The sequence below is a fragment of the Columba livia genome, chromosome 8 (assembly GCF_036013475.1).
Source record: "Columba livia isolate bColLiv1 breed racing homer chromosome 8, bColLiv1.pat.W.v2, whole genome shotgun sequence".
Classification (NCBI taxonomy): domain Eukaryota; kingdom Metazoa; phylum Chordata; class Aves; order Columbiformes; family Columbidae; genus Columba; species Columba livia.
In genome coordinates, this window is record NC_088609.1 from 14,006,735 (window position 1) to 14,020,022 (window position 13,288).

Below are 13,288 nucleotides of genomic sequence, written 5' to 3' on the forward strand. Positions count from 1 at the left end.
GGTCCCTGTGCCTGTCCCAGAGCTCAGGTGCCCTCAGGATGCCGGTGATGGTCCAGGGACACCTTGAAGCAGAATGAGCGACTGTGCTGACCTGCTAACAAAGGAGAGCTCGTTTAGGGGAGCAGCAGCCCTGCCAGGCGGGTGCCAGCTCCCCCTTCCACACTAGTAGCCCAGGGATGTACATGAAGCCGGACAAAGGATCATATCTGCTACGCACTGGTTATGAATTTTTTATTTTAAAAAGACGTTTATAAAATGTTTATTTATAAACTTTCAAATAAATATTTAAGGTACAAATGTAAAAACCAAGATACTATGAAAGCTTTTTCTTCTTTTTTTTTTTTTTCTTTTCATTTCAAAAGGAATTACAGCCAGTTAGTTCTATGTGTCTCGGGAAGCCCTGTTAAAGAAATGTATACCACCAGCAGATCATTAGCTTTCACTTGACGACAACAAAAAAATACTAACAAAGCAGTAGCTGACTCTGTAGCAATGCAGATTAAAATCTAATTAAACAAGCAGACTGTTTAAACTAGAGCCCTTACACTTGACTAAAAAGTAATCTCCTAGGTACATGAGTAAGCAAGTATAAAACTGGTCAAAAATGGGAGGTGCTAAGGAACATTAGCTGACATCTAACGAGCAACTACCAGAAAAGAAAGGAATAACCCTCACTGCAATTGGCTTTGTTGCATTTTTTTTTCAAGGTAGTGGTTTTGTCGTGTGCTGAGTGACAACAAGAACAAAGAGCCTTGAGACGGTTTGTACAGTCAGGGTGTCTATAGAAAGGCCCGGTGTGTGGTGGGGAAAGGATGCTGGGATGGCTCCAGTGATGGGGCAGGACTTTGGGAAGCTCTTGCAGAGCCACCCTGGGGTTTGGCTCCATGGCATGCAAGAGGGTGAGGAGCTTGTACCAACCACAGCAGTAGCCCAAGCGTGGAGCGTGTCGGAGTGTGGACCATGCTAGGAGCATGCTCAGCCCCGGGAAGGCACCGAGCTGGTGACACAGCAATCCAGCCAGGCTCCCCTCCCTACCACGCTGGGCCAGGGCTGCTGTGGCTCCAGCTCAGCCTGTCCCTAGGGCCGGCTCCGGCAGCAAATGGCAATGGCTGTGGCCCTGCTGCTGCCCGGGACACCGGCTGCCATGCAGGTGTTGTCCACAGCATAGGCTCCCATGGTGCCGGGGCTCTGGGAATGGGCGTTACAGCCCGTCAGTGTCCAGCCGTCATCACAGGCCACTGTCACCTAATGGGGGAGAAGAGGTCACACTCCATGGGTCAGCAAAGGCTCTGCCTGTCCCCAATGGTCCCCAGGGCTCAGGGTGATGTGGCTGCTGTTGCACTGAGCCGCTGGACCCCAGCTGTGGGGAATGTCCCAATACAGGTAGGTGACTGGGGACATCACCAAAGGCTGGGGTTGGAGCTACAGTCGCAACAAGATGCCAAAGCCAAACTGACCCCAAATCAAGGTGGCAGAGGGATGAGCAGAGGCGAGGAGAGCACCATGGCAGAGGAGCGTGCACCGTCCCTACCTTCTCCACAGCGCGCGGGGACATGTGCTCCTTCACCTGGCACTCAAGATTGGCAGCAGGGCAGCACAAGGCATGTGCCATCACCTCTGTCCTGACAGCACAGTGGCTGGGCCCACTCCCTGGCCCCGGGACGGGTCTGCCACCGTCACCCAGCACTGTGGTGGGGGAGTGGAAACTGCACCCTGCAATGAGAGATGGGCTGTTGGCATGGGGCAGCTGCGGCAGCATCCCAGGGCAGACACTGGCACTAAGGGATGTCCCCACTGAGCCCTGAGCCCTTCCTGCCTCTGCACATGCATCACGTCCCACTTCAGTACTTAAAAGGGGCCTATGAGATGGTGACAGACTTTTTAGCAGAGCCTGTCATGATAGGACAAGGGGTGATGGTTTTAAACTAAAGGAAGGCAGATTCAGGCTGGACATGAGGAAGAAATTTTTTACACTGAGGGTGGTGAGAGCCTGTCCCAGGTTGCCCAGAGAGGTGGTGGATGAACCATCCCTGGAGACATCCCAGGCCAGGCTGGACGGGGCTCTGAGCAACCTGAGCTGGTGAAGATGTCCCTGCTCACGGCAGGGGTTGGACTGGATGAGCTCTGAAGGTGCCTTCCAAACCAGACTATTCTATGATTCTATGATTCCCTGCTAGCTCAGCACTCAAACCCACCCTTTTATCCCCACCTCCCAGAGTTTTTCTGGTAGAAACACCCTTGGCCATTGGGATGCTGGCTCAAGGCTCTGTAACCTGCCATGTCGGGTGTTACCGGTCAGCACATGGTCCCACGAGGAGCAGCCGACCCCCTCAGCCACCACAGAGCTGGTGCTGATCCGGCACTGAGCCCTGGGCCACGTGCAGCACCTGGCGATGGCGTAGACACCCTGGCCCCGGAAAGCGCTGTGGGCCACACACTGCTTCTGCCCATCCTTGTCCTGCAGCCGGGGCAGCACAGCGTCACCGGGGGTGCTCGGGGCATGGGAACACCCCTGCGAGGCCAGCGGCCACCCCAGGGGCAGCACTTCTGGATCTGAACACCCTGCTCACCTCCATGTGTTCCCCCAGCCACTGGCCACTGCGGGAGAAGCTGGAGCAACTGAGCATCTCCTCGGCGCCGGCACAGCGAGCCACGGCTGTGGCATGCCGGGTGAGCCCCGAGCGTGCTGACCACACTGAACGGCAGTACAGCTGCTCGTCTGCAACGGGACCAGGGGCACAGTGGGCACCCAGAACCCATGCACTGGGACATGCCCTGCCAATGCACCGTGCCTTCACCCAGGCACTTCTCTCACCGGCACGGGCAGAGCTCTGCCAAGCATGCAGCGGGCAGACGAGGTCTTTACCTGCACCCAGCCGGGCGGGCAGCCTGGCCACACTGTTGGGTGTCTGGAGCTGCTGCTCCTCAGGGAACCAAGCCATGTCCATGACATTCTTGGTGGCGAAGTGCAGGAGGCGCTGCCGGAGCTTGGCGAGGCTCAGCTGGGGCTCGGCGCTGAGCAGCATGGCGGCGATGCCTGCCGAGAGCCCATAGGGGCTGCAGTGAGACCTGGGGGCTGCACAGCCACCTACACATAACCCCCCCAAGTAACACAACTCCAGAGAGACGTGAGAGGAATCGTTGCATCCCATCATACACACACACAGGATGTGGAAGCTCTGTGAGGTCTGCAGCATGCAAACGTGCCAAAACCATGGCACTATGGCACTCAAAAATGTCCCCAGCACAGGCAGCCCTGACATCCTGTGCCTGCAGGGACAGATGCCCAGCACCAGCAGGCAGATGGACAGCCCTGCCGGCCACCCCGCAGCCGAGCTCACCTGCCACATGCGCGGCTGCCTGTGACGTCCCGCTCTGTGCCGTGAAGCACGTGCTGCAGTCGCTGGAGGCGCCGATGATGTCGTCCCCCGGGGCGAAGAGGTCCACACAGCGGCCAAAGTTGGTGCCCAGGGTGCCGATGGAAGCGGGCTGGTCCTCGCTGTTGGTGGCACCAACTGTGATGACCTGCCAGGGCAGTGACCGTGGGCGGGATGAGATACACAGCCCCAGCCCACATGGCACCAGAACAGGTGAGCCTGGAGAGGTGGTAGCATGTCCCCACATGTCCCCAAGCTTTGGGGACCCCCCCAGCCTGTACCTCCGATTCAGACGCCGGTGAGTAGAGGCAGGCATCATCCTTGTAGTTACCAGCAGCCGCGACCATCACCACCCCCATTTGCGCCACCCGCCGACAGCCAGCGTTCAGCACACGGCTGTAGGCACCAGCGAAGGGCAGCAGCACCACCAGTGGTCCGTAAGGCTGAGCCTCCAGCCTCGCCATGACAAACTCCAGGCCTGGGGGGATGAGACAAGGGACGGGACACTCTCACAGGAGGGGGACATGGCAGGGGGCTCCAGGAGGGAGTGCGCTGCTCTCCAGGGCACAGGGTGACTCACCGATGAGGGTCCCACTGATGGTGCCTTTTCCCTGGCAGTTCAGCACGCGGAGGCTGTGGATGTTGGCACCCGTGGCCACACCAGCATCACGCCCGCTCAGCACCCCAGCCACGTGGGTCCCGTGGCTGTCACACTTGTTGGCCTGGCACAGGTACTATGGTTTTACACCTGGGCTCATTGCATCCAAGTAGGTTTGCAGCATTCTCCCCATCCCACCCTACCCCTTGTGCTTGGCACCAGCTAAATCCTGCTGCAGAATAAATCCTTAAAAATATTTAAGGGTGGGGGGGAAAGAAAAAAAATAATCCTGTGTAGAAGGAGAAAAGTTGGCGGAAAGGATGGGGGATGCAGCCGGCCTTCCTTGGGGTCCCCTGTGCACACAGCAATGAGGGTGGACCTTGATTCCCTCTTGCAACAACACCTCGAGACGCACCCATGTCCCCCCCCAGCCTGCTTTCCTGGGAAAGAAGCCCTGCTTGGCTCAGCCACAACCCCAAATAGACCACACTGAGGGTCCCAGCATCCTCCAGCTCCCACTGCTGTGTGTCCTGCCCAGCATTTTACCACGAGCCAAGTGACCCTCTTGTCCTGAGAAGCCCCACAAGCCTGACCAGAGTTTTGCAGGTGCAGGGGGATGCTCTCACCAGGCTACAGCATGCGACACCCAGAGGCTCACCTGCCTGTGGAAGCGGGTGCTGTCCTCCTCGGGGACATTCTCAAAGTCAGTCACAAGCACCTTGCCCTCGATCTCCCGATGGGTGCTCTGTACGCTGGTGTCCAGCAGGTAAATCTCCACCAACTCACCTTTATCTACCATGAAGGCAGCAAGGTGGGGAAAAGCGACCACAGCCACAGTTAGCCCAGGCACTTGGGATGCTCCCAAAATGTAGCTCTAGAGACACAGCACCACAGAGTAGGGGGATATCCCCCATCTCCTTGAGATGAGGAGAGGGGACGGGGTCACTGACCCTTCCCCAAGCCCCTGTGGTTCTCCCCCCACACCCTGGCGCTTACTGGGCGGGCTGTAGGCACCCAAGGGCTGCAGCGGCATGATCCTGCCCAGGTTCCAAGGGACGCTCTGGGCAAAGATGTAGGCATCCTCCTCGATGTACTCCACGTGCGGCAGCTTCAGCGCCTGCAGGGAGGAGATACAGCGTGGTGGCAAAGCTCCTGTTCCCCCAGAGCTTAGGGAGAAACCAGCGCCCATCCCTCCTGCTACCCTTTGCTGTGACCCACCAGCCCAGGACCCTCTGCCCCACAAACCATGTCCAGGATGTCCCTGCTCATCTTCACTAGGAAGGCAGGCAGCAGGTGGAAGACATGCAGGACCTCGCTCAGGTACCCCCGCCAAGCCGCCCGGGCCTGCAGCCGCCATGCCGTCCCTCGCACCTTGGCCTCGCTGCTGCCTGCGTGCAGCACCACCACGTAGCGCCCAGGCAGCCGCCACGACACCTGTGGGACACGAGCACCGGGTTTGGGGGACACATACACGCGTGGCTGTCCTGGCCTCCCCCCCCCGCTTCAATCCGCCCCACACTCCTCACCTTGGCGGCGCGGTGGAAGGTGGCGGGTCCCGACGGGGCGGCCCCGACGGCAGTTGTCTCCTCCTCGGCATCCCGCAGCGCCCCCACCAGCTCCTCCGCCAGCTCCGCCGCCGCCCCCGCCAGCACCAGCGCCAGCATCAGCGCCAGCACCCGCGGGGCCATGGCGGCTCCGAGCCCCGACGGGCAACGCGGAGCTGCCGGCAGCCGCCGAGTCCCCTCAGCGCAGCGCAGCCCCGGCCGCGGAGGACCCGCCGCGCACCCGCGGAGAAGCCGAAGAGCCGGAGCGGACCCGCGATTGAGGCTCTGCCCGGTGCGGCGGGGCGGCGATGGCGCCACCGCCGCCGGCCCCATCGGCCCAGCCGGGCGGGTTAACCATTAACGGGGAGGGGAGCGGGGGACGCGGGGGAGCGCACGGCGTGGGGGCGCGGGGCGAGCGGGGGCGCCGGGAGCGCTGCCCGCAGCAGCCGCTGCTCACCAGCCAGCTGGGAATTCCCCCCAGAGTGCCCGTGCATCCGTGGGAGCTCTGGCAAGCGAAACGCAGACGCTCAAGGACTATTTTCAGAAAGGGATGAAAGCTTTTATGTGCCTCTTACTGGCTTACTTCAGAGATAAATTTCCATGAAAGCCTCTAATCCTGTTTAGGCATTTTTTACAGAGTCGTCACACATCGCAAATATTATTTTTTCTGGGATACAGTTGGTGCTTTGGCTGCTGCTTTCCATCACTGCCCCTCCACAGCGCCGGGCTCCCTGCTGCCCCAATATCCCCAGTGACCTTCCTTGCCCGCTGCTACTGGGGGAAATAGCAATTTTTTTATTGTTATTTTTATTTTTTTTTACTGGCTATTTATAGGCTCCTCAGAGTTTTTATGTTTTATGTAGATGTACATGTTTTATATGGATGTATAAGTTTTACAGAGATGTATATGTTCTGTTTTTAATGAGACCTCAACTGGGTGTCTGCACCCTGGTTTGGGTAAGTGGGGGGATGTCAGACCCCACTTCCCACCTGCTCTCTGCCACGGTGAGCTGACATTGCCAGGGTCTGATGTCCAGCAGGCTCAGGAGGGGGATAAGTCTCTCTCCTGTTTTTTGGCTCAGTTTAATCAGGCACCACTAAGTCCTGCAACACACTGCTGATGCTGGTGAATCACTGGGGGACCCCATTCTGGAGGGGAAAGTCTCCCTCTCCCTACGGATTCATTTGCTTCCTTTTCCCCTGGGGGACAAGCTGTGAGGGAAGGACAGAGGGAGCCCACAGAGAAGGGGGTGGCGAAGGTGAAGCCCCACATGCACCCACATGTGCTGAGCAACACAGGGAGGTCTTGGCCTGAATACCCAACCCCAACACCTGTGCAAGGAATGTGACAGACACCCAGACCCAGAGCTCTCTGGAAGGAGTGGATATCTGCAGAAAGATTATTTTTTGCATTAAAAAATATCCAGAAATAGCCAAAAACTTGTGTCTTGTAGAGAAGAGACCTGATTCCCATCCAGTCACACAGGGGAGCTTCCAGCAGCAATTCCTGCTGCTGCTGAGGGCAGTGGTACCCCCAGGCTGTGTCTGTGTAAAGGGAAGGGGTCCTGTTTAGCAGAGGGGTAAGGAGAGAGCAGAAAAGGCAACAGAGAAGACCCCAACAAGGGGGAGAGGGCACCTAAATCCCCTGCTGGCCTCCAACCCCAGCGGAGCCGTGGAGCCCTGGGGCTGTGCTGGCAGAAGGCAGGGTGACGCTGGGCCGGGGACCCTCCCGCACACCCCCTATGGCAGAGGCAAAAGGGAGAAAGACAGCCTTTTTACCCCCTATCTTTCGAGCAGCTGAGTGCAAACTGACCGTTCACTGCAGAAAGGCTATTTCTGCACCAGCCGGGAATCGAACCCGGGTCCCAAGAATGGGAATCTTGCATGATACCACTACACCACTGGTGCGCTGCCGCGGCCACGCGCCACGACCCATTCCCGCGTGGGCAGCGCGGGCAGCGAGCACCTGTTCTTCCCCTCCAGTGGAGGGAACAGTCCCGTTTGCGGGTGACCGTAACCGGCGTGTCCCGCGGACACGGGTCTCCCGCGGGAGCCGAGCGGGCGGGCGGGGCCCGGGGCTCTGCGGGGTTTAATGCGATGCAGGAATGTCCCGTTTCTCGCAATGTTTAACCGCGTTTTGGCGCGGGGGGAGCTGAACCCTCTGGTTGCAGCAGCCTCTGCGCAAGGACGCATCGCTGAGCGGTGTGGGGATTCGAATCCAGCTGCACAATGGCATCCTGGAGGGGGAGAAGGCTTCAGCTCCCCCATCTCACCCCTCTGCCCTGCCCAAAGGAAATACTTTGGAAAATTAGTTTACTTTGCCAAAAGTGGTAGTGAGTCCCAGGACGTGAGATGGGCAAAAGCTTCCGGGTCTCTACAGGGTTCCCACACCCAATATGAGCCAGTGACAGAGGGCCAGGTCCTGCCCCAGACGCTGTCCAGAAACCAGCCCCATCCCAGCGGTTTCCCCACAGCCACCCCGCTCCCCCCAGTCAGGAAGGACAAGCAGGAATAGAGCAAGTGTAAACTGCTGGGTGACGCTTCCTCTTGGACAGCCACTCACAACCCTGCCAGCAATATTTAGCAAACACGGGTGTCTTTGTTCCCCACCTGCCTGAGGGCATCATCGGCCATAAACACCCCAAGTGCGCAGGGCGCTGTCCTTGTCCCTGTGCTGCAGTTACACGAAGGTGAGCAAGGGCTGCAGTAACACCAGGACGGATGTCACTGGGGCACAGAGCCCCCAGGTAGAGCCATTTCTTGCAACACCCTGGACTGCACAGGCAAAGCGCTCACTAGGTGTAAGGAGCATCATTTCCAAGGCTCCCATGCTCCATCCCCCTCAGGTGCTGGAGGACAGACAGCTTTCCCTCCACTTTTGGGCTTGTCAGACTGCATAAATTTTCTGAAAAGCCTCTCTGCCAGTAGATACGTGCTCCCAAGCCTCCTTGGGCCATGCCAGGCACACACAGCACCCAGTCCAGCTTTCCGAAAACAAGGTGAGGGACTGTTGGATCTGCTGATGCTTTGAGCCAAATTCAGCTTCCCCAGGGAGGGTCAGCCATGCAGAGCCTACAGCCTTGAGCAGCCGAAGGGCAGGCAGAGGTCACAGCTCCTGCCAGCGCTGCCATCTCTGCGCGTTGCAAACAGGCTGCTCGAAAGCCACTGTGTTGCCCCTGTTGTGACAAACCAGCCTTAGCTCCATCCCTGTGACTTGAAACAAACACTTTTTATCCAGAGGGAGTTTGGGGACAGCAGTTGCTGGCATGCAAAGCCACCTACAGTGCCACAGCTGATGACACCAACCCAGCTGAGAGAAGGTTGCCCAAAGCCACAACCTTGAGTAGCCTGAAAGCTGCAACATGCTCATTGTCCCCAGTACCAGCTGGGCTTTCTCACCCCATGCCAAGCCTGGCAAGCCCTCAGGAAGCCACAGCCATTCCCCTGCACCCGTCAGCGCTGGAAGCTGCTCCTCATGCAGGAGATGGGGTCTGCACGGTCTCTCCCTGCTATCACCCCCCTCCCGACCTGGAGAGCCTTTCCAGGGCAAAAACATCAAGGCTGGCTGCTGCAGGAGTTTCAGGATCTAATTTTAATTCCAGAGGAGCTTTGATAAGTGAGAAAAAGGCCTTGGAGACATACTTTCCTCATAAAGCCTACCTGGGGTGAATACATCTTCACCTACCTGAACACTGATCCTGTTTCAAGCAGCAAAGCTAATCTCTCCCCTTCCTAAGCACATTATTTAGCCCAGATCCTGCCCAGCCCGGCATTCATGTTCATCTGCACCCACCCAAAGGGGTCAGTGAGAGGGTCCTTGTCCCTTCTGCTGCAGAAATTTGGGAGATGATGATGCTCCTCTTGGGTTTTGCAGAACAGCAGCCTCCGGTGCAGGTGGGGGAGGGGGTGCAAGGGGCACAGGATGGGACGGGGGAAGGGCAGGAGCCTGGGTGCTCCTCCACACTGCAGGGACTTTTGGGGAGCAGCCCTAGCCTCTCCATTCCAGGCTGTGATGTTTGTGTCCCCTCCACGAGACGGGTCCTTGCCAAGTGGCTCTTCTCTCCAGGAAATCAGTTTTCAGGCTCAAAAAGGCAGTCATTGTCCTCAAGGAGAGTGTCCGGCCCCTCTCGGAGCCCATAATACAGGTCATCCTCCTCCCTGGTGCCTTTGCGGGGGGAGCTGGGGTTCTCTCCCCTGGCTGGAGAGCTGGTTGGGGTGCAGCCAGAGTGGGTGGTGTATGGTGGGGGACGACCCTGTGGCACGGGGCTGCCGGGCACGGAGCCCTCCAGCGATGGCGTGTCCATGTCCTCCAGGAGCGATGCCAGCGGTGCAGCCCCCATGGCTGGCTGGGGGGGGCTGCGGGAACAGGGAGGGCTGAGAGGCAGCAGGCAGAGCTCAGTGTCACTCAGCCAGTGTCCCGGAGTCACCAGTCCCCTTGTTGGATGGCTTGGCCACCCCAGGAGGGCCCTGTCTCAACCCTCACTGCCTGCCTCTGTGGTTTCAACCTGCCTGCTGGTCCCTCTCCTGCCCATGGGACAAAGTAGCTGCTGCCCTCGCACGCTGTGCCCACATCCCGGGCGGAAAGCAAAGCGCCTTGTCCCAATAGGAGCTGCATTTTGGCAGGGGAGGTGTGTGGGTGCTTACACCTTGAGGCTGCACCAGAGACTCCCATCACCTGCAAAGTGCTTTTGGGATCTCCTGGACCAATGTTTGGTCATCACATGTGGCATTTGGCTTGAGGGACATGTACTGAGCATCTCATTTCTATCCAAGTCTGACCAGGAACTTGGGATTGATTCTGATGAGGGACATTGTTTGTATTTGTAAAATGAAATAGAAGCAAAATGCAAATCGCAACCAAAGGCGATTCAGATTTCCTCCTGATTTCACCCTGGTAAATATTTTGGTCCTGAGAGACCCCGTGGGCTGAGACACTGTCCAGGCTCCAGGTCTGGAGGTCAGTGCTGTGGGAGCACTGCCTCCTCTCCCTCTCCCTTGCTTGGGATCTGATGCCCCCAATTTCACCCGACATCCCCCCAGTGCCACCCCAACCCTGCAAACCTCACATACCAGCTGCCTGCCGCCGTTTCCAGCAAAGGAGCCGTCTCTGGAGGGGGATCCCCAGCTCCCCCCTGCTCCTGATGAACCTCTGCTCTGGCCTGCACCATGGGCTGGGAGCAGCTGCGGGGTTTGGGCTGGGCTGTGGGGGTTGAGCCCACCGCCTGCTTCTGGATCTGCTCGTAGGATGGCAGGCTCTTCTCGTAGGTGCTGGTGGCCTCTTGGTTGGGGCAGGCTACAATCAAGCTGTGGGTAAAGGAGGAACGGGAGGCTGAGCAGGACCTGGACCTGTGCAGAGCCAGGACGTGCTTGGGGACACACATACTCCATCAGGTGCTTCAGAGGCCACTGAGGCCACACCACTACCCTTGCCAGCAGCAGGGTCAGGGGATTCTTGAATCATAGAATCATTTTGGTTGGAAGAGACCCTCGAGATCACAGAGTCCAACCATAACGTAACATTGTCACTAAACCATGTCACTAAGAGGCATATCTACACATCTTTTAAACTCCTCCAGGGATAGTGACTCCACCACTGCCCTGGGCAGCCTGTTCCAATGCCTCACAACCCTTTCTGGAAAGAATTTTTTCCTAATATGCAATCTAAACCTCTCCTGGTGCAACTTGAGGCCATTTCCTCTCGTCCTGTCACTTGTTACTTGGAAGCAGAGCCCAACACCCTCCACGCTACAACCTCCTTTCAGTCAGATGTAGACAGCGATAAGGTCTCCCCTCAGCCTCCTGTTCTCCAGGCTGAACGCCCCAGTTTCCTCAGCCGCTCCTCATCAGCCTTGTGCTCCAGACCTCTCACCTTCATTGCCCTTCTGTCCTTGCAGGTGGATTCCTGCAGGGATGCAGTTGGATGCTCTGCACCTTCCAGCTTCGCTCCAGCCCTGGGGAGCTCAGCGAGCCCTTGTCCATCCCCCCCCGCCCCTCCCCCCTGGGCCCTGCTTGTCATTTTTTGCTGCAATATGTGCCATTGTCCCTGGTGCCAGTGCGCTCAGACACTGCCCTTGTCCCCGAGGACAGGCAGATAACTGTGTGTACAGATGAAACACCTGCCAAAAGGCAAATGGCAGCTCACGGCACCGGGGTTGGGAGCTGGGACCTACTGGGTGTCCTTCTCCGGCAGCATGAAGGGTTTGTGGTCCAGGAACCGCTCAGCTTCGAGGTCCACAGGGACAAACGTTATCTGTGGGGAAAAGAAATGCAGAGCCCAGGAGGATTCACTGGGTATCATGGGGACCCTCACCTGTTAGCAGTAAAAAGTCCAGGGTGTCCCTGCAGTTGAATGTTTGGACTTTTCCTAGCAGATTTGAATGTCTTGCTTGGAAAGGGGTTTTATGGGGAAAATCAATAAGAGTTTGAATGAATCCAGCACTGCTTCACTCTCAGCACCTTGTCCCCAGGGGGTTCATGTGTGTCCATGAGCCACGGGGAGGTCCCAGGGCCCATGGTGCAAGTCAGTGGCCAGTGACAACCCCAAGGGTGCCCTGTCCTTGAGCCCTGAGCACAGTGACAAAGCCACATCTCCCCCTCACTGAGCTGAGCCCAGCTTTGCGGGGAGCTGGGATCAACTTCACCCCAGTCCCAGGGGTCCCAGCTAGTCCTGGGGTCCCATGCACCACCCCACATTTTGGGGTGCAGCCAAGCTGTCAATGGACCGTCCTGCAGCACTGAGATCAGCCTCACAGCCGACCTCTCCTTGGAAAAAAGCCCTTTCTGCCAGCTCGGTGTCCCAGGGCAGGAACGCGTGGCCACCCTGCCGTGCCAGCAGTGCCCTCTGCCAAGGAGACCAGCAGGTCAGGGCTGTGCTCGGGGGGGCCAAGCCCCTCCAAAACCTCCAAGGTCACAACACACCCTTCTTCTGAAGTCTTGGGAGCCTGCTGAGCCCCCGACCTCCACAGGTGCAAGGAAGGGGCTGGTTTGGGAGGAGATTTGCATGAGAGAGAAGAACATGAGCTGATTTTCTTGGGCTTATTCCCCTCTGCTTGCTTGAGAGCAAAGCCCCAGTCTCAGGGAGGGGTGCAGCAGGGCGAGGGAGTGGGGTCGCATCCTGCAGGCATCACTGGGGAGGTGTAGCAGAGCAGGAGCCTCACAAACGAACACATCCCCCGCTGGATCGCCCCAGCCAGCTTTCCCATGGGATCTCCTGCTACCCCCACCCCACGGATGGGGAAACTGAAGCACAGCCCATGGCTACATGTCCACAGTAGCTGAAGCCCCCCAAAACCAGCCCCCCGAGGCGGCGGGACAGACCCTACCTTGGGGTAACACTGGCACATGCTCCAGGTGATGCCAACGGCCACAAGCAGGACACCCAGGGTGCAGAAGGTGATGTAGATCTGGGGCTTTTCCACACTCATGATGAACATCCCCGTCATCACCAGGAAGAAACCCAGCATGATGAACCCATAGCGAAAGGTCTTCTCCTCAGCCATGGGTACCAAGTTGTAGAGGCAGGGGAGGAGGAAAGATGCTGGGGAAGCCAGTGAAGCCCGTTTCCCTGCGGCTGCTGCCTGCTGAGCACACCCTAGGGTACAGCAAGGAGTGGTTTCTGTCTCGGGAGGCTGCCAGGGGCTGAGGATCAGCTGCAAGTTGAGCCTGGTCCTGCCCAGGGCTGAGCTAGCCAGTTTTTAATGGGTTTGTAATGAATGCAAACACCCACCCGCTGTTCACACTCCAGTGAAGCCGCCCGGCACGTGTCCACA

At 58.1% G+C, this 13,288-nt stretch overlaps 2 protein-coding genes and 1 non-coding gene across 3 annotated transcripts; all 3 read right to left on the bottom strand.

Annotated features, from left to right (window-relative positions):
- Positions 1 to 203: 203 nt before the first annotated feature.
- Positions 204 to 6,041, bottom strand: PCSK9 (proprotein convertase subtilisin/kexin type 9). The gene is made up of 12 exons (XM_065070957.1): positions 5,502 to 6,041; positions 5,221 to 5,409; positions 4,972 to 5,092; positions 4,634 to 4,767; positions 3,958 to 4,099; positions 3,659 to 3,855; positions 3,342 to 3,525; positions 2,867 to 3,037; positions 2,571 to 2,719; positions 2,293 to 2,458; positions 1,532 to 1,713; positions 204 to 1,245 (listed from the first exon to the last, which is right to left on the bottom strand). The coding sequence occupies exons 1-12, from the start codon at positions 5,850 to 5,852 to the stop codon at positions 1,078 to 1,080; spliced, it is 2,154 nt and encodes a 717-aa protein (XP_064927029.1). The 5' UTR covers positions 5,853 to 6,041; the 3' UTR covers positions 204 to 1,077.
- Positions 6,042 to 7,356: 1,315 nt separating this feature from the next.
- TRNAG-CCC (transfer RNA glycine (anticodon CCC)) lies at positions 7,357 to 7,427 on the bottom strand. Its single transcript has one exon. It is a non-coding gene; the product is annotated as a tRNA-Gly (tRNA).
- Positions 7,428 to 9,096: 1,669 nt separating this feature from the next.
- On the bottom strand, positions 9,097 to 13,177 carry BSND (barttin CLCNK type accessory subunit beta). Its single transcript, XM_005498889.3, has 4 exons — positions 12,842 to 13,177; positions 11,690 to 11,769; positions 10,590 to 10,823; positions 9,097 to 9,875 (listed from the first exon to the last, which is right to left on the bottom strand). Exons 1-4 carry the CDS (start codon positions 13,016 to 13,018, stop codon positions 9,590 to 9,592), a joined length of 777 nt encoding a protein of 258 aa, XP_005498946.1. The 5' UTR covers positions 13,019 to 13,177; the 3' UTR covers positions 9,097 to 9,589.
- Positions 13,178 to 13,288: the final 111 nt, after the last annotated feature.

Coding starts and splice junctions, on each gene's coding strand:
- PCSK9 (XM_065070957.1), bottom strand. CDS start 5,852: ATGGGGCCGGCGGCGGTGGCGCCATCGCCGCCCCGCCGCACCGGGCAG. Junction 5,410..5,501: donor CCTTCCACCGCGCCGCCAAG/GTGAGGAGTGTG, acceptor CGTGTCCCACAG/GTGTCGTGGCGGCTGCCTGG. Junction 5,093..5,220: donor GCAGGGACATCCTGGACATG/GTTTGTGGGGCA, acceptor TCCTCCCTGCAG/GCGCTGAAGCTGCCGCACGT.
- BSND (XM_005498889.3), bottom strand. CDS start 13,018: ATGGCTGAGGAGAAGACCTTTCGCTATGGGTTCATCATGCTGGGTTTC. Junction 11,770..12,841: donor TGTGCCAGTGTTACCCCAAG/GTAGGGTCTGTC, acceptor TTTTCCCCACAG/ATAACGTTTGTCCCTGTGGA. Junction 9,876..10,589: donor GAAACGGCGGCAGGCAGCTG/GTATGTGAGGTT, acceptor CTGTTCCCGCAG/CCCCCCCCAGCCAGCCATGG.